The 22,283-nt window shown below is 45.0% G+C and overlaps 7 protein-coding genes across 12 annotated transcripts; 4 read left to right on the top strand and 3 right to left on the bottom strand.

Moving 5' to 3' along the window:
- The first annotated feature begins 357 nt into the window (after positions 1-357).
- Positions 358-12,110, top strand: LOC108155759 (glucose dehydrogenase [FAD, quinone]). 2 transcript variants are annotated; one of them, XM_017286801.2, is made up of 4 exons: positions 358-488; positions 7,670-7,852; positions 7,929-8,049; positions 10,153-12,110. In XM_017286801.2, exons 2-4 carry the CDS (start codon positions 7,685-7,687, stop codon positions 11,700-11,702), a joined length of 1,839 nt encoding a protein of 612 aa, XP_017142290.1. In that variant the 5' UTR covers positions 358-488; positions 7,670-7,684; the 3' UTR covers positions 11,703-12,110. The 2 variants fall into 2 exon arrangements, with proteins under 2 accessions (XP_017142290.1, XP_017142289.1); XM_017286800.2 differs by having other exon boundaries at positions 359-722.
- A 49-nt stretch (positions 12,111-12,159) lies between these two features.
- On the top strand, positions 12,160-13,366 carry LOC108155765 (general odorant-binding protein 84a). Of its 4 annotated transcripts, XM_033388371.1 has the most exons (5): positions 12,160-12,327; positions 12,565-12,789; positions 12,853-12,914; positions 12,976-13,102; positions 13,163-13,366. In XM_033388371.1, exons 1-5 carry the CDS (start codon positions 12,174-12,176, stop codon positions 13,255-13,257), a joined length of 663 nt encoding a protein of 220 aa, XP_033244262.1. In that variant the 5' UTR covers positions 12,160-12,173; the 3' UTR covers positions 13,258-13,366. The 4 variants fall into 4 exon arrangements, with proteins under 4 accessions (XP_033244262.1, XP_017142299.2, XP_017142300.1 ...); XM_017286810.2 differs by lacking the exon at positions 12,565-12,789; XM_017286811.2 differs by lacking the exon at positions 12,160-12,327 and having other exon boundaries at positions 12,537-12,789.
- On the bottom strand, positions 13,276-14,306 carry LOC108155764 (DTW domain-containing protein 2). The gene is made up of 2 exons (XM_017286808.2): positions 14,134-14,306; positions 13,276-14,068 (listed from the first exon to the last, which is right to left on the bottom strand). The coding sequence occupies exons 1-2, from the start codon at positions 14,220-14,222 to the stop codon at positions 13,390-13,392; spliced, it is 768 nt and encodes a 255-aa protein (XP_017142297.1). The 5' UTR covers positions 14,223-14,306; the 3' UTR covers positions 13,276-13,389.
- A 97-nt stretch (positions 14,307-14,403) lies between these two features.
- Positions 14,404-16,037, top strand: LOC108155762 (serine/threonine-protein kinase 16). The gene is made up of 4 exons (XM_017286805.2): positions 14,404-14,821; positions 14,884-15,478; positions 15,536-15,670; positions 15,733-16,037. Exons 1-4 carry the CDS (start codon positions 14,712-14,714, stop codon positions 15,847-15,849), a joined length of 957 nt encoding a protein of 318 aa, XP_017142294.1. The 5' UTR covers positions 14,404-14,711; the 3' UTR covers positions 15,850-16,037.
- On the bottom strand, positions 15,955-16,968 carry LOC108155763 (G patch domain-containing protein 11). Of its 2 annotated transcripts, none has more exons than XM_017286807.2 (2): positions 16,880-16,968; positions 15,955-16,807 (listed from the first exon to the last, which is right to left on the bottom strand). In XM_017286807.2, exons 1-2 carry the CDS (start codon positions 16,903-16,905, stop codon positions 16,045-16,047), a joined length of 789 nt encoding a protein of 262 aa, XP_017142296.1. In that variant the 5' UTR covers positions 16,906-16,968; the 3' UTR covers positions 15,955-16,044. The 2 variants fall into 2 exon arrangements, with proteins under 2 accessions (XP_017142296.1, XP_017142295.1); XM_017286806.2 differs by having other exon boundaries at positions 16,859-16,967.
- A 49-nt stretch (positions 16,969-17,017) lies between these two features.
- LOC108155757 (nucleolar complex protein 3 homolog) lies at positions 17,018-19,949 on the top strand. Its single transcript, XM_017286799.2, has 4 exons — positions 17,018-17,120; positions 17,183-18,807; positions 18,868-19,491; positions 19,551-19,949. Exons 1-4 carry the CDS (start codon positions 17,112-17,114, stop codon positions 19,771-19,773), a joined length of 2,481 nt encoding a protein of 826 aa, XP_017142288.1. The 5' UTR covers positions 17,018-17,111; the 3' UTR covers positions 19,774-19,949.
- LOC108155760 lies at positions 19,847-22,213 on the bottom strand. Its single transcript, XM_017286803.2, has 3 exons — positions 22,060-22,213; positions 21,297-21,343; positions 19,847-21,232 (listed from the first exon to the last, which is right to left on the bottom strand). The coding sequence occupies exons 1-3, from the start codon at positions 22,094-22,096 to the stop codon at positions 20,105-20,107; spliced, it is 1,212 nt and encodes a 403-aa protein (XP_017142292.1). The 5' UTR covers positions 22,097-22,213; the 3' UTR covers positions 19,847-20,104.
- Between the last annotated feature and the right edge of the window lie 70 nt (positions 22,214-22,283).

Genomic DNA, 22,283 nt, shown 5'->3' with positions numbered 1-22,283 from the left:
AAGCATAGGGGTGGCTGGCTGCCATAATCTGGAGTTTTGCAGCACTGTCAAAGCTGTATGAGTCATCAAATATTCAGTAAAGTTCTTATAGAACTAAAGCTTTTAATGCATAGTTTTTGTTTGGATTGTAATTTTTAGAATTTGTAGAATGAATTGTATTTGTTTTTACAAAAAGAAATCTCTCTTTTGATTAACAACAAAACCCAACTTAACGAAGCCAAAGAGCGCAGCGCGCTTGCAAGCTTGCTAACCAGCTTTAAGCTGTCGCTTCGTCAAATGAAACCTTCGTTAAGCCAAAAGCTTACCTCAGTGGCGCAGCGCGGTTTTTGGGAAGCTTAAAAAGCCTCGCGCTCGCCGGCCAGAGACTGAGTCGGTAACGGTCTGCGTCTGCGCGCAGTTCAAAACAGGTTGAAAAAACGAGGCCCAGTGCTTAAAAGAAGGGAACACTAAAAACCCTAGAAGGCAGCCCAACAAATACCGTTGTACGCGTGAGTGTCTTTGTGTTGTGTCCAAGAAAATAAGAAGAAGATAAAACTGCAACAAGAAACGTTTAAATAAATTGTTTACAATTGTGCATTTTTTACGAGTCGAACAGTTCGTTTTTATCATCTCCATGCCATTGAGCAATTGGCCTAGAGGCATTTCTATTTTCAATAAGGAATAAATAATTAAATTTTCAAAAATTTAACAAACAGAAAAGGAAACCTGAACCGACATAGACCGTAAGTTGATGCAATCGCCTGATGCCCGATACCTGATGGCTGATGCCTGATGCCTGATGCCTGAGTTTTTCTTTTATTTCGCTGATTTTCTGCGGTGTTTCGGCCATGTCCGTTTTTGGCATTGAGGAAGCTAAACGAAAACTCTTTTGGCCAGCCTCTGCCTCTTGGACTGCTGGAAATTTTACCATTGTCATAAGCCCAAGACCCAAGAAACGGAACTTCAACAGAGTCTTGTGTTGTGTCTATTGGTCTTCTGATGCCTCATGGCGATAAATTGAGTTGCACTTTTATTGTATTTTTGTTTTTTGCAATAGCTCCAATTCCAATTCGATTCGTTTTGTTTGCCGTCAGTGTACATGTCTCACGATTTTACTGCCTCTAGAGTCTAGACACGTTTCTAATCTTAGTTGCTGGTTTCTTTTTCCACACACATCAAATCGGTCACCCATTGTCTGGTTTTGCCTTCCATATGATCACTAATCTGTTCGATTTTTGTGCTCAATTACATGGCGTATTATTCGTATTCGTACTGTGTGTGTGTGTCTCTGTGCCACAGACTCTCATATTAAGGTGTTTCACGATGCCAGTTCATTAAACGTTCATTACTGTGTAATAGGAAATTAGCCCGGTTTCGTCGCCCCACCACAAAACCAGCCTCTGTTTCATTTCCACCACATTTGTTTTCGACGGAAGCCCGTGGTATTACGCTTATTTATGGTGGGTACAATTCGCCTTTTGATCCAAAATGAATGGGAATATCCGTTATGCGCTGGCTTTTCTTTTCAAGCCCCCAAAGGGGAAATCAGCTTAGATTTTCTTAGAGTTTTTAAGCTGAAGACAAGTCGTTGCTGGTCTGGTGATATGTTAATGTTCATGAGGTGAAAATGGGCATAAAACCTTTAGAAATATGGTCATGAGGTATGAATATTACGGGAAATTATGGCATATTAGCCATGAGGACAAGAAATTTATTATTTAATGTGACTTTCGAATATCCAAAGAAATTACAAATTTCTTGCAAGAAAATGAACATCAAAGTTTTTGTCATAAGAGTATGAAAATACTTCCATCAAAAGTGATTCCCAAAAACCCAAAGAAAATACAAATACTCGCAAATAATTCCACGAAAAATACCAAAATATTTTGCCAAAAATTTCTTGAAAAAGTGATTCCCAAATACCCCAAGAAATTACTAATACTAAAATACAACAAACACTGGCCCTAATTATACAGTGAGCAATATTCCTAGAGTATGATTAAAAACCATTAAATATCTCCTCATAAATTAGAAGCCAATCAACCAAAGAAAGTGCCAAAAACTCATCTAATCTGTCAGCTGACAAAAACTCAAAGTAAAAGCAATCAAAGCTCAAACAATAAAGTTCAGCAAATCAAAAAGAATTTCATATTAACATTTGCTCTGCTCTGATTTTATGCATGAACTCATTAAAAAACAAAAAAAAAGAGTCATTCGAAAGGCTTGCGACTGCTGTGAAGATAATTTTGTTCGATTTGCATATCAAATTTGATGTACATTTGGAGGAGATCTTTTACATTTTTCTACCGCACAAAATTTCGTTGAGTGCAAAATTAAAGTAGACGGCGATGATCCATCAAAATTTGTATTGAGGGCAAACAGTGGCCAATGAGCATTTCAATAAAAAAAATTGGTATTGATATTCGTAGCTACCTATGTATATGTAAGGGGTTTCGGTGGGCGGCAGGCAATGGAGAGCAGAGTGCTTTGACCGGCTGACACCCACGCCCAGGGGCCCCGCAGCGCTTTCTTTTCTGTAGCACACGAAAAAAACCTCCAAAAACGGCAACGAAAACTATTTGCACACGAGTCCCCGTCCACCCATAGTCCCATAGTTGAAGTCATGTTCAAATGTCAGCAGCAGATAAAAATTTGTATGTCTCCATGTTTTGGGAGCGTGCTGTCGCCGCTATATCGTATCTCGCGTTCGGGGGGGCTCTGGCTCTTACCGTCTGGTATGGAAAAGATTTTGCCTTTTGTTGCTCCTCTTCAAAGACATCGATTGACTTTTGCTGCCTGTTGTTTGTTTTTGTGTTGTTGTTTGTTGTTTTGCTCCCTTTTTTGGGTTTTGGCCATTCGTTCATTCATTCAATGCTGCAGCATGTGGCGCTGTGGCGAGTAGTATGTTCGTTCCCCTTCGCTGCCTTTTACTTGCCTCCTTTTGTGTGTCTCTTTATGTGTGTCCGATCTGTTGCTTGGGATCTCTGCCATTTGCCATTTAAATGTTGTTGTGCTTTTTTATTTGTTAACAATTCGTTATGGCACATTTGCTGGCCAAAAAGACAGCCGTTGGAACGTGAGTGGACAAAATTTTCATAAGAAGTTGATTAGCATATTTGGTGAAATGATTGACTATCCTATGGACTATCCCATTGCCACATAGAAGAAGAGGTATCTATCGCCAGCCCCTAAGGTGTCGGCTATCCTTTTCGAAAAGCGTGAGAAATTTTGGCAAAACATCAATTACGGCCACGGCGACTACAAAACCCTGTTAACAAATTCACTCATTTAGCAATGAAACTAAAAGTGTTGTTACTGTCCCGAAGAGCCCCGAGGAGATCGCAAATCCATGGAATGGCAACCCAGTTGACGGGCAGCTCCCGAACAACGTCGTTGAGTGGGCTCCGCATCCGCCTCGGGGGCCACTAAAGAGATGGTGGTGGTGGTGCTGCTGCTGCTGATGTTGCTGATTTTTGTTTCTTACCTTATCCAGCACGTAACCAGCGATCAATCACGGCACAAAGCCAGCCTCATCTGGAGAGTCTTTGACAATCGCCCGAATGATGCGCACAGCACACCGCAATTGCAGAATTTCACTTGAAACTTAATTGTGTGGCTGCCACGTAATTGGCAAACGCCAAGGGTATTACATGCAAAGTTGCTGCAACATTTTGTGTGTTTTTTTTTTTTGTTTTTTTTTTTCGGCGAAATGCAACAAAATGTAAATATTCAATCACGTAGTTCGTGCAACACAAAAAAACACACTAAATTTAAATAAATTTTGTAAAGCAGTTTGGTTTTTTTCAACTGCTGCTGCTTTCGAAATTTTCTACAAAAATTGTAGCCCCACAGCTTGGGGCATTTCCGTTTCTGTTTCTGGGAGAGTGGAAATATCCATTGAAAATCCATTCGAAAATCGTGCCGGCCAATGCCATCTAAATAAATTATAATGCGCAATTATCTGGAAAAATAAATAAAAATACAATTACCAATCAATGCAGATGTACACGAGTTCCGTTTTTATTGTTTTTCCCCCCGAGTTTTATTGATCTTAATCAGTATTGAAATGGACTTAATGAACAATGGAGCTACAAACTTTAAGCACAGGGGAAATAGCACAAGTGCATTGCTAGAATTCAGCCAATAAAAATCTTGGAAATCTCGGACAATTAAACACCATCATTGTTGGCCATAAAACATAAAGCAAAGTGCATTAACCAAATATTGCTATGATGAGGCATAAGACGATGAAGCAAAAACCAGCAACAGATTCTCATACAACAAAAAATATTCGCACATTGTTGATGGCGCGTTGACAGAGACAACCCACAAGGAAAAAAACTACAAGAAAAACTAAAGAAAAACTGCAAGAAAAGCCCAAAGTGGGTTTGCAGTTTGGGCAGTAGATTTTGTGCCTGTTGTTGCATTTCTATTTGCCGCCACGCGCATGACGAATGAAAGTGAAAATAGGAAGTCAAGAGATGGCCAAAGAGCCATGAGAGACCGGCAATGGTTGCAGCAGCAGCAGCGGCAGCGGCGGCGGGAACAACCAAATGCAACATCAGCCTCAGACTTTGAGTCAGACATTGGCCAAGTTGGCCAGACACAGAGACACAGAGACAGACATTGCGAGGCAGTTTCCTCTCTGACTACTGCCAATGCAATTGCCGCCGCCGCCGCTGCCGCTGCCAGTTGCAGGTTGCACGTTGTAGTTGCAACTTGGAGCTCCACACTCTTTTGATTTCTTGGTCTTGGCCAATTTCTAATGGTCAGAGCACACTGTGAGCGCACTGCGTAACGTCAATATTGTGTTTGCATTTGCAGCCTCGTTATCTTCTCCGTGGGGGCACCCGAGGATGGATGGTGTTGTTGCTGGTGTTAATTTATTGCTGCACTCTGTGGAAGACCGGCGGCAACATGTTGCACCTACATTTTCGTACGTGTTTCGCTTTATTTATTAACTTTTTCCCTCCTCTTAATCGCCCCACTCCTCCCCATTATCTATTTACATTGTCTTTACCCGTTTTTGCATTTGGCTCTTTCGCGCTAATATATTCATACGCATTGCCAGAGAGCTCTTGTCAATTTGATGCTCGAACGTGCAAGACTTTATGGCCAGTGTTTTATTTTGTCTCTTTATTGGTTTTTCTTTCTTTTTGCTACTTTTTTGCTCGTTTACAGTTAAGATTTAGATAGAAAAAAGCGAATAAAAGCCATACAAAAATCAGACCAAAACCCGTTCCAGTTCATAGTTGGAGGTCCATTGGCCAAATGAATGACTACAATTTGCCGCAATGTGTTTGAGCATTAAATTTGCTATAGTTTTTATCCACTGATTATGTTCCAGTTTTTAAGCGGAGGGGAAGTTGAAAATTGCTGGTCTCCAAATTGACTCCAAAGTAGATGTGAAATTTCTTGAAATGATGTGAATTTTTCTCAGTTTAATTGAATGATGGATTGCCAATGGATGCCAATGAAGTTCTTCAAGTTATTGGGTGTGAAAGTCTCACAAATTTTGTGAATTTGATGGGGAAGCTATTATTATGACAGGTCCAAAGATCTCACCCCATCCAAAGAGCCAAAGACAGAGCCCTTACACAATCCCCGCACTATAATCACATGGTTTTATCTGGCGCCTTTGTCATGGCACGCATAAATTGCATTACTTTATGATTAAAATTCTAATAAATGCACAGTTCCCACATTAATAAGCGCCCTCGCCCTCCCCTACTCAGAAACCATAGCTAAACATATGGCAAGGAGGTACACTACAACTTCAACCAAACCCAAAAAAAAACTCTATCTCTGTCTGCGGTATTGTTCACACCCCTGAGCACAAGACCGACTTACTGACTGACTGACTGACTGACTGACTGACTCACTAACTGACTGATTGACTGACTGGCAGACTGGCAGACTGACAACTCAAAGAAACCTTCAAATGCAACGGCAGCAATGAAGACAATGCCAAGCGATATCAATACAAAAACCACAAGAAGACAACTGCAACGCAACTACGATTATAATCGACATGCGGGGATCGGATCGGATTGGATCGCTTCAGTGCACAAGATATTATGTACATCCGATAAAATTGTTAATACAAAAAAAACAAGCTCTTCATAATTATGAACAAAAACTCACAGATAACATTGTTGTCGCAAAAGGAAGTGTGAATAGGCCAAAGAAGAGGCACAAAAAGTGTCATTAATTAATTGAATAATTACAGAGACATGACAGAGAGCAGCACTTGCTTAGGATTTCCCTTAAGTTTTCCATCGATTTCCATGCCACAATACTGGAAAAACAAAACTTGTCCCGAACAACTTTTAATTTTCTGATTGCTGCACGACTTTTGCACGCGTTTTTCTTTGGCTTTTGTGAAGTTCGCATGTACTTGTACCCGTAGCCCCCGCTTTGGTTTTCCATAGCCTGCCTGGAAAACTTGTTGCGAGGTCAACTGCCTCTCTTTCAGCCACAGTTGCGTATGCACTCTGGCTTTAGTTTGGCTTTGCCTTACTTTCGTTGAATCCTTCAACTTTAAAACAAGAAAGACACCAAAATCCCATTCAAATTGAATGAAAAATCGTGTTTCAAATGTCAAATGCGAACACCAAAAAAAAGACGAACTGTAGCAATTGTAGCATGATCTTCTCTGGTGATTCTCCGGCTCTGACTTTTTGGGTTTCATTTTCAGTTTCGGGCTTTGGTGGTTGTTTTTGTTTTTGGCTTCCACTTTTGGTTTGGTTGCAAATTGCAATTTGATTGATTTAAGCCGTTTCGATTTAATTGAGGTCAAAAACGTTGTCGGATTCTTCCCAAAAATGTGCTGATTTGTGGGTTGGGTTTTGGGCTTTAAAAGTACATATTTGTCTAATTATCATGCCTGGATGTGGTGTGTACCAACTTTATCGGTCTCCCCAAAACTCTCACTTAAAAATCACTCAAATCTCACCCGCCCAGAGGTCATCAAAACGTTTGCAAATGACATAATTATAATGGACATTACTCAATCTCTCATTGCTTCTGTTTTAGGCAGTAGGCCCCAGCAGAGAGTACGAGTAATTTTGAAATTTCAAATAGGAAAAGAGCCAGAGCCCGAGCCCGAGCCCCTCGTCCGGGGCTAAGGTCATGTGAAACTATGCAGCTGACTGAACAAAAGCCAAGAGCTAAGACCCAACCAAGATGATGAGCTCTGTCTGTCTGACTTGGCCTTTTGGTAATTGCCAATGCTGCTGCTGCTGCTGGCGGCAGTTGCCGCTTTTTTTTTTTTTTTTGCCAAATGCCCAACGATATTAAAAAAGTATCTTTTTCTGATTTTAATTCCATTTTATTCAGCTTTTGTTTTACTTCTTCGACTGCGATGACGCCCATTGTCTGCTGCGGTTGGTACTTTTATTAATTGCAGTACTGCTGCTGCTGCTGCTGGAGCATTACTTAGATGATTTTTTGTCTTTGTCTTCCATGCCATGCCCCATGGATCGGCAAGGTTAAACAGAAGTTTGGAATTGCGGAATTTGGAATTATATTTATGATTTTGCCCTTTGGCTTTGGTTTTGTGTTTAATCAACGGCAAATTATTAAAACAAACAAAAATAGATACATTTAAATATTGAATTATAATTTCTGAAGATTTTTTTTTCAAGTTCGTTTCTTAAATCTTTCGTTTTCTGCTCTTTTCATTCCACAGCACTGCCTTATCATAATGGCCACCAGTCCATCCTCCTGCGATTGTTTGGTGGGCGTACCCACGGGGCCCACCCTCGCCTCCACCTGCGGCGGCAGCGCCTTCATGCTGTTCATGGGCCTTTTGGAGGTCTTCATACGCTCCCAATGCGATCTCGAGGATCCTTGCGGACGGGCCAGCACGCGGGTAAGCCAAAGATCCGTATATGGTCAAGACGTGTGGCTAACCAGATCACATTCAATCCAATCCATTTTGTTGGCAGTTTCGTTCGGAGCCGGATTACGAGTACGATTTCATTGTCATTGGCGGCGGCTCGGCCGGCTCTGTGGTTGCCTCACGTCTCTCCGAGGTGCCCCAGTGGAAGGTGTTGCTGATCGAAGCCGGTAAGTGTTGTTGTTTCGTCTCTCGCGTGTGTGTGGGTGTGTGTGAGTGTTGCATGCAACATGTTGCCAGCCACAGTGTGCTCACGGGCAATTAGATGCACGTTATGTATGTGGCATTTGTTTAGAAGTAATTGAAGCCTAACAGCACCAGCAGCAGCACCAGCAGCAGCTAAGACTTGGGCAACCGCAACTCTGCCACGAGCATTATGTAAACTAAACGAGCTGCTGCCACTGCCACCTAGAGCAGCGGCTCCATTGCTGCCCCCAAGGCAGTTCCCCATGCAAATGTCTTCTTGCTATATAGGATTTGCTGCATGCCCCCGCCAATGCCTCATGGAGGTTTTTTACGTTCCGCTTGACTTGACTTTTTTGCATTGGAATAATTGTTGGTTTTTTTTACCTTACATTTTTTTATGAATGAATTATAATGCATGAACAATACGGGGAACGTGGAACTTCGGAACGAGTGTGTAGGGCATTCACTTTTCCTTAACGAGAAACAAATATGCGGTAAACTCTGCTGAAGAGGCTTTTTAGCACTGAATAATTTTACATTTAATTTGCGAAATTTGAAAACTGGATCTATAGCACCAGTTATGAGAGGAAAGCATTAGCAAATCACTTAAATCATTTATGGAATATAATTCAATCGGTTAAAAACCAAAAAACAAAACAAAAATCCCTCTATTTTGTCGGAGCACCAAAAAACACCTCATTAAACATCATAATTTTTCGCCATTCATCACTAATAACTTAATTAGTTATTCATGTCTCTAGAAAATCACTTAATACCTCTCTCTATCGCTGGGAAAACATTCTCATAGATCCCATTAGACCCGTCTTATCAGCATTCTTCTCTCTGGTTGGCTTACTTTGTGGGTTACCGTCTATTCGTCGTTTTCAATTGTATACGTGACAATTTTTATGCCCAGTCACTAATTACACTAATTGCATAATGAAACCCTCGAGGAAAGAGAAACATTTTCAAAGTTGTCAATGCGTTGGCGTTACTTATACAATGCCCCAGTCAGGGTGCAGTGAAGTGCAATTAGTTGTGGCCATTACTTGGCTTATTGTCTATGAAAACTACACTTTCAAAGACTCCAAACTCATGCTCATCACAAGTATGGTTTAATCTTGGGTTGACATTAGACATGCAATTCATCAAATGTTTAGTCAATGTCAAAATGAAACCGGAAAAATGAAGGTACAGCTAAGCAAGTTCTTGTCTTAAAGAGTTTTGCATTAGGCTGATAGAAATGACCCTCAATTGTGATGGCTAATGGCTTAATTTTGTGCATAGTTTGTGCTCTGAGTTTTTTGTTAAGACAAATCTGAAATGCTTTTAATTAAAATTAAGAAGGTGGTTTGTTGGCTTTTAAAGATTGTTCAAAAATAAATCTGCTAAAGAGAAAACAATTCTGTGCTGTGTTGAAAGTCAATGTTAATGGTTTATGATACCGCCAATCGTTTGTTACTTTCTTAAAAAAAAATAAAACAGCATGCTCAGCATGTTTATACAGATCATATATATTAAAAGATGTTTTTATCTTGTTTATTGTCTTTGAGGGGGGTTATATTCTCAGCTAATTAGAATACGTCTCGCTGCGGTGCTAATTGTTGTCTCTTATTTCTTATTTCGTTTGTTTTTGGCTGCTGGAGAACAAGTTATGAACAATATGGGGAACATATATAACGCTAATACTGAATGAATCAGAGGGGGTATTGGTTATTTGCTATTTTCTTGAATTTCTTTTGTGTGCGATTTGTGATTTTTGCGGCTACAACTTTCGGCTCCCACGCTGTGGTTAAAACAATCAAAGATTCCATCTGTGATTGGATTTAATTAATTACGAGTCGTGGACTCTTCGAATCGGAAATTCTTTCGAGTAGAATGCTGATTGGAGCAATACAAATTATAATCGATTAGCCAGGGGTTAAGCGAAAGCGTGCCTCAGATGTTGCAAGCATCTAATTGAGATGCCACCCAGACGCAGAAGGTTATTGAAGTCGAGTTTTAAAGTGACTCTTAATCGGGGGGTGGATACGGTGTCTGACTCCTCACGACTAAACCAAAAATTCGTATTGTTTGTACCATTTCAGGTGGCGATGAACCGGTGGGTGCACAGATCCCCTCCATGTTCCTGAATTTCATTGGCAGTGACATTGACTATCGCTACAATACGGAGCCCGAGAGGATGGCCTGCTTGTCCTCCATGGAGCAGCGTTGCTACTGGCCTCGTGGCAAGGTCCTAGGCGGCACTTCGGTGATGAATGGCATGATGTACATACGCGGCAATCGCGAGGACTACGATGATTGGGCGGCCCAGGGAAATCCGGGCTGGTCCTACCAGGATGTCCTGCCGTTCTTCAAGAAATCAGAGGATAATCTCGAATTGGATGCCGTGGGCACCGAATACCATGCCAAGGGCGGCCTTTTGCCAGTGGGCAAGTTCCCCTACAATCCGCCACTGTCTTATGCCCTGCTGAAGGCCGGCGAGGAGATGGGCTTCTCGGTGCAGGATCTAAACGGACAGAATTCGACAGGCTTCATGATTGCCCAGATGACGGCCAGGAATGGCATTCGCTATAGCTCGGCCAGGGCTTTCCTAAGACCCGCTCGCATGCGTAACAATCTGCACATATTGCTGAACACCACAGTGACCAAGGTGCTCATCCATCCGGGAACCAAAAACGTTGTGGGTGTGGAGGTTAGCGATCAGTTTGGCAGCATGCGCAAGATCCTTGTCAAGAAGGAGGTGATCGTCAGTGGTGGTGCAGTGAACTCGCCACAGATCCTGCTGCTGAGTGGCGTAGGACCCAAAGAGGATCTGCAAAAGGTGAATGTCCGTCCAGTCCATCATCTCCCGGGCGTGGGAAAGAACCTTCAGAACCATGTGGCTTACTTCACGAACTTCTTCATCGATGATGCGGATACGGCGCCCCTCAACTGGGCCACGGCCATGGAGTACTTGCTCTTCCGCGATGGCCTGATGTCGGGCACTGGCATCTCCGATGTCACCGCAAAGATGGCCACCCGCTGGGCCGATCGCCCCAATCTGCCCGATCTGCAGCTCTATTTTGGCGGCTACCTGGCCAGCTGTGCCCGCACCGGACAGGTGGGGGAACTCCTCTCGAACAACTCTCGAGCCATACAGATATTCCCCGCTGTACTCAACCCCAAGTCTCGTGGTTACATTACCCTGCGCTCGGCGGATCCCCTGGATCCCCCACGCATCTTTGCCAACTATCTGACGGATGAGCGCGATGTTAAGACCCTGGTGGAGGGCATCAAGTTCGCCATAAGGCTGTCGCAGACGTCACCCTTGAAGCAGTACGGCATGCGGCTGGACAAGACCGTGGTGAAGGGCTGTGAGTCGCACGCCTTCGCGAGCGATGCCTACTGGGAGTGCGCTGTGCGCCAGAACACCGGGCCTGAGAATCATCAGGCGGGCTCCTGTAAAATGGGTCCCTCCCACGATCCCATGGCGGTGGTTAATCACGAGCTGAGGGTCCATGGCGTGCGGGGACTGCGCGTGATGGACACCAGCATTATGCCCAAGGTGACGGCGGGCAATACCCATGCACCGGCGGTGATGATTGCGGAGAAGGGCGCCTATCTGCTGAAGCGGGCCTGGGGTGCCAAGGTCTGACGCGTGGATGCGACGTGGACGTTGCATAGAGTAATTTAATCAAATTCCAACGAAAATTACTACAAATTCAAATTTAAGCGAAAATTATTATTAAGGAAGCTCTGAACTTTTTCTATACTTATTATAAAACCTTTTTGGCCCGATCCAATCCGATCTGAACCCATGCCCCACTCTAAGCACTCTGCGTTGCGCAATCTACGACTCGACAATGCTCTCGATAAGTTTAACCATCTAACAGTACTATTATTTAAACTAATTCTTGTTAAAAACTCATTGAAATATCGAAATTTCGTTATATCACTCTTCATGTATTTATTGTTCGATTAAAGTGCAACAACTATTTAGTTTAAATATTTAATGATCTCATCAATTGGAAAACATTTATCACATGATCACGGCTCGAAAGATCATATAAAAGGGGTTCGTATATCTCCAAAACCAGTCAGAGTTTCTCTGGGTTGCAGTCGAAAAATGTTTCGTGCTATTTTTGTGATTGGTTTGTTATCTTTGATACTGGTTTTTGGCCAGGATATAGTGACCGATAGTCCTGAAAAGCAGCAGGAAATGCATGCATTTTTCAAATCGATCAGGGGGCAATGTGCGGATGAGAACTTGATTCCATATGGTAAGAGAGGCATACAAATTATTACAATAGATGATCTTTAATTGAGCAATCTATGGAGGTGGAATGTGTGCTCTTTTGTGTGTGAATTGTAGGCCAATTTCAGCAAATATTATTCAAAATTATTGTAACAGTGCATTGCATGTTCGAAACCATCAAAATATTTCCTATAAAAGGGCAGCAATCCCTAGCTAAAACCAAACCAGAAATCATTTTACTTCGAAATGTTTTCTATACTGTTCAAAACATTGGCGGTCGTTGCTCTGTTGAGCCTCAGTTTGTGCACTATAAAGGCCCTGCAGGATCATGCCAAGGATAATGGCGACATATTCATTATAAACTATGACAGTTTAGATGGCGATGTGGATGATATATCCACTACGACAACAGCCCCCAGGGCAGCTGATTATTTGGATTTTGATGAAGTCATGCACTACTGTAATGCAAGTTTTATCACACCAATGTGTGAGTCAAGGAGAGGAAACCAAAGGATGAAGATGTGGGGTATTAATATATGGACTCTTTCAGCGAATGTCCTGCAGTTCAATACCACTGGGGCTCTGCCAGATGAGAGTGATAAAACGAGCATGGTAAGGGTGACTCAACGCACACTTTTGATTGAGATTCTATGTGTTCCAATGCTTCTTCTAGTGCTATTTCCATTGCTTCTTTGAAAAAGCCGGCCTAATGGATAACTATAAACTAAATACGGATCTTGTGCGCAAATATGTTTGGCCAGCTACTGGAGATTCCATCGAAGTCTGCGAGAATGAGGGAAGTAAGTAATCCCACGCAGAAAAAGTGATCCAAAATACTTTAAAAACTTAACTTCCCATAGAGGACGTAGAGAATGCCTGTGGGAGAGGCTTTGCCATCATCAAGTGCGTTGTCCTACGCGCTCTCACAGATGCCAGGAACAATCCCGTTGTGTAAAGTACTCATTTTTGGGTATAAAATTACAAATTATTTGTATTAAATGGCTAAATATTGCTATGGCCGAGCACAGAAGCTCACTATAAAACTACGTAAAAAGCATAAACCACACTGTTTACCGGTGTCTCTCTATCACGTCTCCTTCTCCGCGGATCCACAAACTGTTTGGTTGAGCAGGCGACTCAATCTCTTGCCAATTGGCTTGGGATATTGATTGGTCTTCATCAGGAACTCCTTCGACTGATGCTCGACGGCGCCGTTGTCTAGTTGATATTTGCACAAGGCGTGCAGTGGACGCACCAGCACCTGTCGCAGATCTGGCTGTGCTTCCAAAACGGCCAGACATTGAGCCGCCGTCTCCAGAGTGCTCAGACAGCCCTCCGTGGGCTGGGTGCGTATAATATAGTCGCTGGTGCCCACTGATATGAGCTTCACCTGACGCAGGCGGTGCAAGGCGGGACTGCTAGCGTAGATCGCCTTTGCCTGCGACCAGGTTCCATCGATGAGCACCAAAGTGTAGGGACCGCCACTGCGATCGATCTCCTCCAAAGGCACAGAGTCTTTACTAGGATACAGGACCAGCGTCTGTGGCGAATCAAAGATTTGCTGCAGTTCCGCATGGTTTTTGTGATTGGGAAAGCGTTTCCCCTTGTAGACAACACATTTTCCCGGCTCCAGGCCCAACTGGAGCATCAGGGCAGTGCGAAGGGAACGCTTCTCTTCGGCAGGGTGCTGTAGTATCACGATTTGCGAGGCCACCGCCAGCGGCGGCTGCGGTAGGGCGGGACACCAGCAGACGACAGCGGGTCGCCTGCAGAAAAAAAAAGCACCACAATTGTGAAATTTCTCATGAATATTAAGGCACCTCCCACTCACTTGCACTGTTCGCACTTGTCGCGTCTGTCGGGCGGATCTGCACTAATGCCAATGAGATCCTGCCAGGCATCATCCTCCATTGTTGTCATTGATTAAATAAAGAAAAATTAAATAATTGAATGCTCGACAATGCCTATAATCAGCTGTTTTTGGCCTACTCTTGTAAGCCGCGCACATTGACAGATGTTTCGTTATCGGTTGGCAACGCTGTGCAGCCACATGTCCATAATAACAGCCCTGTCTTTCAAACAGCTGCATAGCGCGAATAGGTTTTCTGGTTATGCGTTTGCATATTCATGATTTTAGAAAACTATAATAAATCATCCTCAAAGAAGCAATTTAATTAAGAAAATACAAACAATTCTACCAAAAGCAATACTGCTTAGCTTTAAGTCATACAAATCATAACCAGAAAACAGAAAGAACCTTAAATCTAGTTCACAATCATCGATTATAGGGAACATTGCCACGCATAAACATGCTAATAGCTCCGAACTGTTTTATATTTAGGTTTTGTATATGAATTAAACTAGTGGTTAAGCTTAAAATTATCAAGTAAATAGTGTAATAGAGACAAAATGCAAAGCATTGGTTGGACCCTGATTATGAAACGTGGCTGCTTTTGCAGAAAAGAGACGCTCAACATCAATGGCTCACGATATACGATTCGCGAAAGGCTGGCCCAAGGGTAACAATCTCTCTTTTCGATGAATCTGGAAATATCTTATCTATTCCTATCTATCTGTGCAGGGGCTTCAGTCTAATAGACCTTGGGGAGAATCCAGCCACCCGACGGAGCTACGCGATAAAGCGCATCACCTGCCACAGCATCGACGACCAGAACATTGCTCTGCGGGAAATTGAAAATTGTAGAAAAATCGACTCGGAAAATGTGATCCGGGTCGTTGATTACGAGCTAAAGGGTCAGGCTGATATAGTCATCAATACAACGAGCACATTGTACATTGTGCTGCCGTACTACAAGCATGGCGCACTCTTGGATCATCTGCAGTTGCGGGCAAGAAAGCAAGACCACATGCCGGAAGCGCAGATCGTGCAAATCTTTTTGGGCGTCTGCGAGGGTGTCAAAGCCATCCATGAAGCGAAGCCTGTGCCCCTGGCCCATCGTGATCTGAAAACAGCCAATATATGCTTATCGGATTCTTTTGAGCCCATTATAGTGGATCTGGGCTCCATGACGGAGGCACGCTTGCAGATTGTTAGCCAATCGGATGCCCAGCGGCTGCAGGATGAGGCCGAGGAGCGCAGCTCAATTGTGTATCGAGCCCCGGAGTTGTTTTCCGTGAAAAGCTACTGCACCATTGACGAAAGAACGGATATATGGGTGAGTAATTATTTCTGATGATAGCTAAACATTTGAAAATACTATTTCCCATTTCAGAGTCTTGGTTGTGTGCTGTATGCCATGTGCTACTTCAACTCCCCATTCGATCCCATCTATGAGCGTGGTGACAGCGTTGCCTTGGCCGTACTCAGCGGCAATATAAACATTCCCGAGGATTCCATTTATACAGAGGTTGGAGGAAATCTTCTTAAACTCTGCTGCTCTTTTCTTATTTTTTGTATAATCTTTTTCAGGACATGCATGATCTGATAAACTACATGCTGCGCACGGATCCCATGGAGCGGCCGTTCATCTACAGCGTCATCGAACGCACTCACGATCTGATACAGAAACTAGAGGGTCGGTTATAGCTTCTCTGTTGCTCATTTAACACACACCAAACCACCACATCGATTCCAACTCGTCTATAGAACCCTTTCTTGTATACAGTAACCGAACCCTAACACACCGCTAAATATTTTTTGACTACGTATTATTGTAAAATACTTGTAAAAGTGCAGAGATTTTTGTGAACTTATATATATTTACTAACTCGAAATGTATTTTTAATGATCATCGCGTGTGAGTCCGGGACAGTTGGTCTCCAGATCTTCGCCACTGTCGTAGCGTGTGCCACACCAGTAGCAAAAGGAATAAGCAGTGCGAAGATAGCCCGTAAGCAGTTCTAGCTGCTCGGAGGCACTGTATTGCTCCTCCTTTGGGAGTTCCTCATCTTCTTCGGGCAAGTCCTGCTCTGCTTCACTGCCGCTCTCCTCCTTCTCCTTTGGTTTTGGTTGCCAGAAGAAGTCCAGATCAGGCTCTTGAACATCCGCGGCAACATCTAGGGATTCACATGTCTGCTGGCATCGTCTTATATCATACTGAAGCTTGCGTTCCTCTGCCTTTAGCATGGCTCTCTTTCGGTATGCCTCTGTGCTGATCTCTTCGTTCGAATCGATGCCCGCCCTGTGCAGCAGATGAGCTCTCCGTAGCTCCTGTCGCTTGGCGGCTAGCTCCGCGATGGCTGCCTCTCTTCCCAAGCCGCCGCGATCGTTTTTTATGGTTATTCCAATGGGTTCGAGGCGGGCATCCGCCTGTTTGCCAAGACCAGTGCCCGCCTTGTAGCCCATTTTGGCCAGCAGCTGGAACCCTTTGTTATCCGCAGCCAGGGGCTTATTGAGGTCCTGCTGCAGCCGTTCATTCTTCAGGTTGGACGTGGCCGCAGCAGTCTCTCGTTGCCGCTTATGGTGTTCCTGCTGCTTGGCCTGGACTTTAATGGCGCGTTTTTTCCCGTGATCTTGCACTAAGCTGGGGCGCACATCCTGCAGGCTGTGGGGGATCATTAGTTTCGGGTTGGAGAAGTGTTTGGGGCATAGTTACCCCGCCAGGAACTTATCCGACATATAATCCTCTTCATCTTCAGACATAATTTTTGTTTTGGTTTGTTTTTGTTGTTTTGTGAAACAGAAACACCAGACGTGGTGGCAGCGCTGTTAACTTAAATTAATCGATCTGGCAGCACCCACAGCTGTTGCACTTCTCCGCAGAGTGGCAGCCCCATTTATTTGCCATGTGCTCACAAATCAACATTTAAAATTTGTATTTACGCGTTTTATAAATTAAATAAACTATAATGGGGGCGGTAAGTACTTAACTAAATATAATTACCCTCAAATTACTCAAATGCAACTGTTCTACCGACAGAAAAAGGTGAAAATAAGCTCGGTGAAGCGTGCGGCGCATCTGAAGTCCAAGAAAACGCCGCTCACCAAACAGCAACAAAATAAAATTAAACAAAAACGTGATCAACTGAGCTCCAAACGCGAAAAGGGCCCCAGTATATTCTCCCAAAAGGCACGCAAGCGTGATAATTTGGCACAGCGCAAGAAGCACAATAAATTATCATCCTTGGGATTGGATCCTCTAGAGGCGGACGACGACGACGGTGACGATGATCTGCTGCTTGATAACATTGCGGATATGCTGGATGGCGATGATCTGGCGCTGCTCAATGAAAACAAACGCAAAAGAAAGGCCAAGGCAGTTGAAGATGTGGATGATCAGCAGCAATCCGTGGGCCTGGAAATGGCCTACGCCACGGCCAGCAAAAAGGAAGAGGAAACGCAAAAGATTAAGGTGAATCTGCTGCCCATCAAGTCCAGGGAAGGCGAGATTATAACCAGGACCACCGAAGTGGACTACGTGCCCAAGCCGAAGCTGCAGAAGCAAGAGGAGGAGGCGGATTCGGATGTGGAGGTTAACGAAGAGGAGGACGACGACGCCAGTGTATTTATGGACAGCGATGATGATGTAGTCAACGATGAAGCTGGAGTGCCCATACCGGCCACAAAGAAAATGATTTCAACCACAGATCTGCTGATTGCCCGCCAGCAGGAGCTCGAGCGTCAAAAGTATCGCATCGGAATCATCTGTTCGGGAATGCTGGAGAAGCCAGAGGACAAGATGCGCAATTTTCATGCTCTTTACGAGCTCATGGATGAAATAAACCCTGCCAGTGGGCTGCCCAACCTAATGCCTGTGCGTAAGCTGGCCATGATCTCGGTTACGGAGATCTTTAAGGACATCCTGCCCGAATATCGTGTGGGACAAGTGGATACCAAAATGCAAACGGTGCGCAAGGCCACGCTGGAGCGTGTCACCTTTGAGAATGCCCTCCTGCAGCAGTTCAAGAAGTTTCTGCAAAAGCTGGAACAGTTCACGGCGCAGGTGAACAAAAGAGGAGGCGTGAAGAACCCACAAACCGTGAAACTGGCCACCGTGGCCGTCCAGTGCATGTGTGAGCTGCTGGAGGCGCATCCGTACTTCAATTACGTTCAGAACATTGCCCAGCTGCTGGTCTACATGCTCAACTGCCACTATGGCACCATGCGTCAAGCAGTCAATCAATGCTTTCGCTCGCTTTTTGCCAACGACAAGAAGTTGGACATGAGTCTGTTTATTGTGCGTCGCATCAATCATTTGATCAAAACGAAGCAGAACAATGTCCATGTGGAGTGCATCACCTGCATGATGGGTCTCAAGATCAAGAATGTCAATCTGGATGCCGAGAAGGAGAACGAGCTGAAGCAAAAGAAGCTGGAATCGCATCGCCAGCGATTGATCAGCATGTCCAAAAAGGAACGTAAGCGGAGAAAGAAGCTGACGGAGTTGAACAAGGAGCTCGAAGAGACCCGCGCTGAGGAGAACAAGCAAGTGAAGCTACAGAAGCTCACGGAGATCATTAAAATGGTATTCAACATCTATTTTCGTGTGCTAAAAAATGATCCCACATCACGTGTTCTGAGTGCTATACTGGAAGGTCTAGCAGAGTGAGTTTTGCTCTTAATGCCGCCCTTGAAGCCTCTATAATCTTTCGATTTCTCTTTCAGATTTGCTCATGTCATCAATCTGGACTTTTTCTCAGACCTTATCAACGTGCTCAATAAGATACTCGAAGAACAGGACGAATTGGGCTATCGGGAGCGTCTGCACTGCATACAAACCATCTTTGTTATCCTCTCTGGACAGGGGGAGGTCCTCAACATTGATCCTATACGTTTCTACCAGCATTTTTATCGGAATATGCTGGCCGTGCAGGCGGGCAAGAATCACGATGATTTTACCATCATTCTGCGCACTCTGGACGAGGTGCTGGTCAAGCGGCGACGCAACATGAGCCAGCAGCGTCTGATGGCGTTTGTGAAGCGTCTGCTAACAGGCAGCTTGTATCTGCTACATAATGGCACTCTGGCGACACTGGGTACCATCAAGCAGACATTCCAGCTGACTTCCGTGCTGGATGCCCTGCTCGACACGGACTGCACCATTGGCTCGGGTCGCTATGATCCTGAATTGGAGGACCCCGAGTACTGCAATGCGGCTGCAACGTCGCTGTACGAGCTCACCATCCTGGCACGTCATTATCATCCCACGGTGCGGCGCCTGGCTATGCATATTGCCAATGGTGTGCCCGCATCGGGTGATGGAGCACTGCCCACGGATATTGGCAAACTGTAAGTGAACCATGAAATGTTATTTCCATTTGGTTTTAACCTTTATTTCCTTTTTCCAGCACCTCGCATGAGCTTTTTACACAGTACGACAGCACGCAAATGGCTTTTAATCCAGCGATAGCGCTGCCCAAAGCAGGACAACCCAAGCTGAAAAAGGGCAAGCCCATGTTTATCCGGTCGGATTTCAAACAGGAATACAACAAGCTGCTGAAAGAAGGGAAATTGGCCCTCTCTAAAGACAAACAAACATTGCAATTGGATTTTCTGAGTGCGCTTCAATAAAAACTGAATGGAAAGCAAGAGAAAAATATTATAGAAGGTACTGTAAGAGCTAAAATTAGAGAATTTATATGCGTTTTGCTCGTTTAAGAGGAATGCGTGTATATCATCGGTTTTACATCAAAATCCTTCCAAAAAAGGTACAAACAATTTCACAGTAAAAAAGATTCTTTATGGTATATTTAAAATGGAATGGAAAGTACAACGATTCTGATACTAAATTGTGTATGTTTTGGAGCTCCTAACAATCTAGTAAGATGTTGCAAATGTCGCTAAGCCTAGGGATGCACAGTGTCTATTGCCATATAACCGGGTACAGGTGCCAGAGGGTCTCCTACACGGCGCCTCGTTGACGCTGTCCAGCGTTCGCTGGCGGCAGATATTCTCGGTTGCCACCTGCCACAATCGGTTGCTGCCCAAAACCGCCCACCACTCCATTGTCGGGCAGGACACCGGCGGCTGTGGCCAGAAGACCGGCAGCTGCGCCAGTGGGTGCCAGACGATTGGTTACCGAGGAAGCCTGGACATTGCCTGGTAGGATGGCTGGACGAATTAGAGCACTTGCCCCATACGGAGATTGAGATTGAGCCGCGGGCGTGGGTGTGGGCGAGGGATAGGATCCGCGACCGGCATTGTAGCCGGCGACCTGGGGCACTCCAGTGGCTCTTAAGGCACCGCCACCTGTTGCAGTGGTCGACACTGGAGCTCCATATGCCGTCGTAGCCGCGACTTGTCCCTGACGATAGCCTTGATTCGCATTGACATTGGCGCCACTTCCTACGGAATAGTCGTAGATGTAGGCATTGTTTGCATACAAACTGGGGGCCGAGACGCAATCGTACTGATTCCACCACACGCAGACGAGTGTCTCCTGGCTGAAGACCGTGCCATTGGGGCAGAGGAAGGAGTATGTCCGGTTGAGGGCGCAGATGTGGAAGACCTGGCACTGGGCTTCGATATCCGCATAGTATCCGGGCAGTGGCTGCTGAGTGCAGTCGAAGTTTGTGCGTGGCACCTGCGCGTACACGGGATAATCCACTCCCGGCGTGCCCGGAATGGCCGAATAGTCGCCATCTCCATCGCTGTAATCGCCTTCGCTGCCTCTTCCACTTGACACACGGCCAGCGGACACTTGAGCATTGCCGTACTGAGAGGTCTGTGGTCCATAGGGTCCACTGCGAGAGGGCGCTGTTGCAATGCCTCCTGGCGAGGGTCTCCGGGGAAGACTTCCTGTTCCGGGAACAATGGCAGGTGCTCCAAAAGCAGTCGTCGCCTGTCCGCTTGGCGTGTAGCCCACAGCGGGAGAAGGGAACAAACCCGCTCCATAGGCTGTCGTGGCGGGGGCGGGGGTCAGAGGCAAGGCTGTTCCTGTGGGATACGCGCCCGGAGTGAGCCGTCCCCCGGCCGTAACACCTCCGGCACTGGCCAGCTCTGGTCGCCCATAGTTGTAGCCACTTTGAGCCTGTTTAACAGAACACATTTCATTGGTAAGAGACGTATGCCAGGAGACTCTTTTACAGACTCACCTGGACTTGCAATTGGGCTAAGCTTCCGCTCCAGAGCAGCACCAGAACTGGAACAAACATTAGAAAGCGATTATCGTGAGTGGGAGTGGAAACTCTGGCTAAGATCTGCTCCGTGCTGTGGGCCAGTCGACGCACCAAATCGAAATGAACGCCACAGCCACACATCGACAGCAAACCGAAGCGAAGTGAAGATTTTCGTGTCCGTATTAAGGCCAAGTACGTTGCGATTCTAGCGTGCTGATAGCGCGGTCTTAGACGGTTCTGCATTGCGATCTTTATTTATCAGCTTCCTACTCAGCCAGAGGCACACAGTGGTACAAGAATTATAAGTTTTTGGAAGGTTTTTTCCTTGGAGAAAGAAAGATGGTAACTATCCAAAGATGAGTCTCGAAATGAGAGGAAAAAGAACCAGTACTATCCCTCCGATTACTCTGTAATTTTATAGGTTAATGCATCCTTTACTAGATTTGTATCTTTCGCGTAGAATCAAATTCCACTGTGCCTATTGCAACAATAACGCACTCCAACATCAATTGGCTGCCAACAACAACTCCAGAGCTCTGAGCTCTGCCCCAAGACGCATGCATCGTAAATATGCAAGGCAGCAAAAACTTAGACAGACAGACGCCCTCCAAAAAGGAAGTGCTAATAATGATGGGGCGGACAGCCGATCGCTCGTCACTGTTGAGTACCGCCCAAGCCCAGGCCTACGGGTGAACTGGGAGTGGGTCTGGGTCAGCACAACGCATTGGCCAAGACTCACCTGCCAAAACGCCACAGCAGCAACGATGGACTTGCATAATTTCGTCCAAAATGAGAATGATTCTGTGTGATTTGATATCCTTTCAATCCTTGGGTACGTGGCTCACTCTGGCACTCGTCGACAGCAACTGTAGGCGAAGCAAGAACGTTGTTAGAAATTTATACCAATTTCAGAAATTCGCTGCAGTTCTCAGCCAATGCGATGGATGCTGCATCTTTGCCATA

This window comes from Drosophila miranda, chromosome 2 (assembly GCF_003369915.1).
Source record: "Drosophila miranda strain MSH22 chromosome 2, D.miranda_PacBio2.1, whole genome shotgun sequence".
NCBI lineage: Eukaryota > Metazoa > Arthropoda > Insecta > Diptera > Drosophilidae > Drosophila > Drosophila miranda.
Note: the sequence above shows the minus strand (reverse complement) of the source record. Positions and strands in the feature narration are given on the sequence as shown.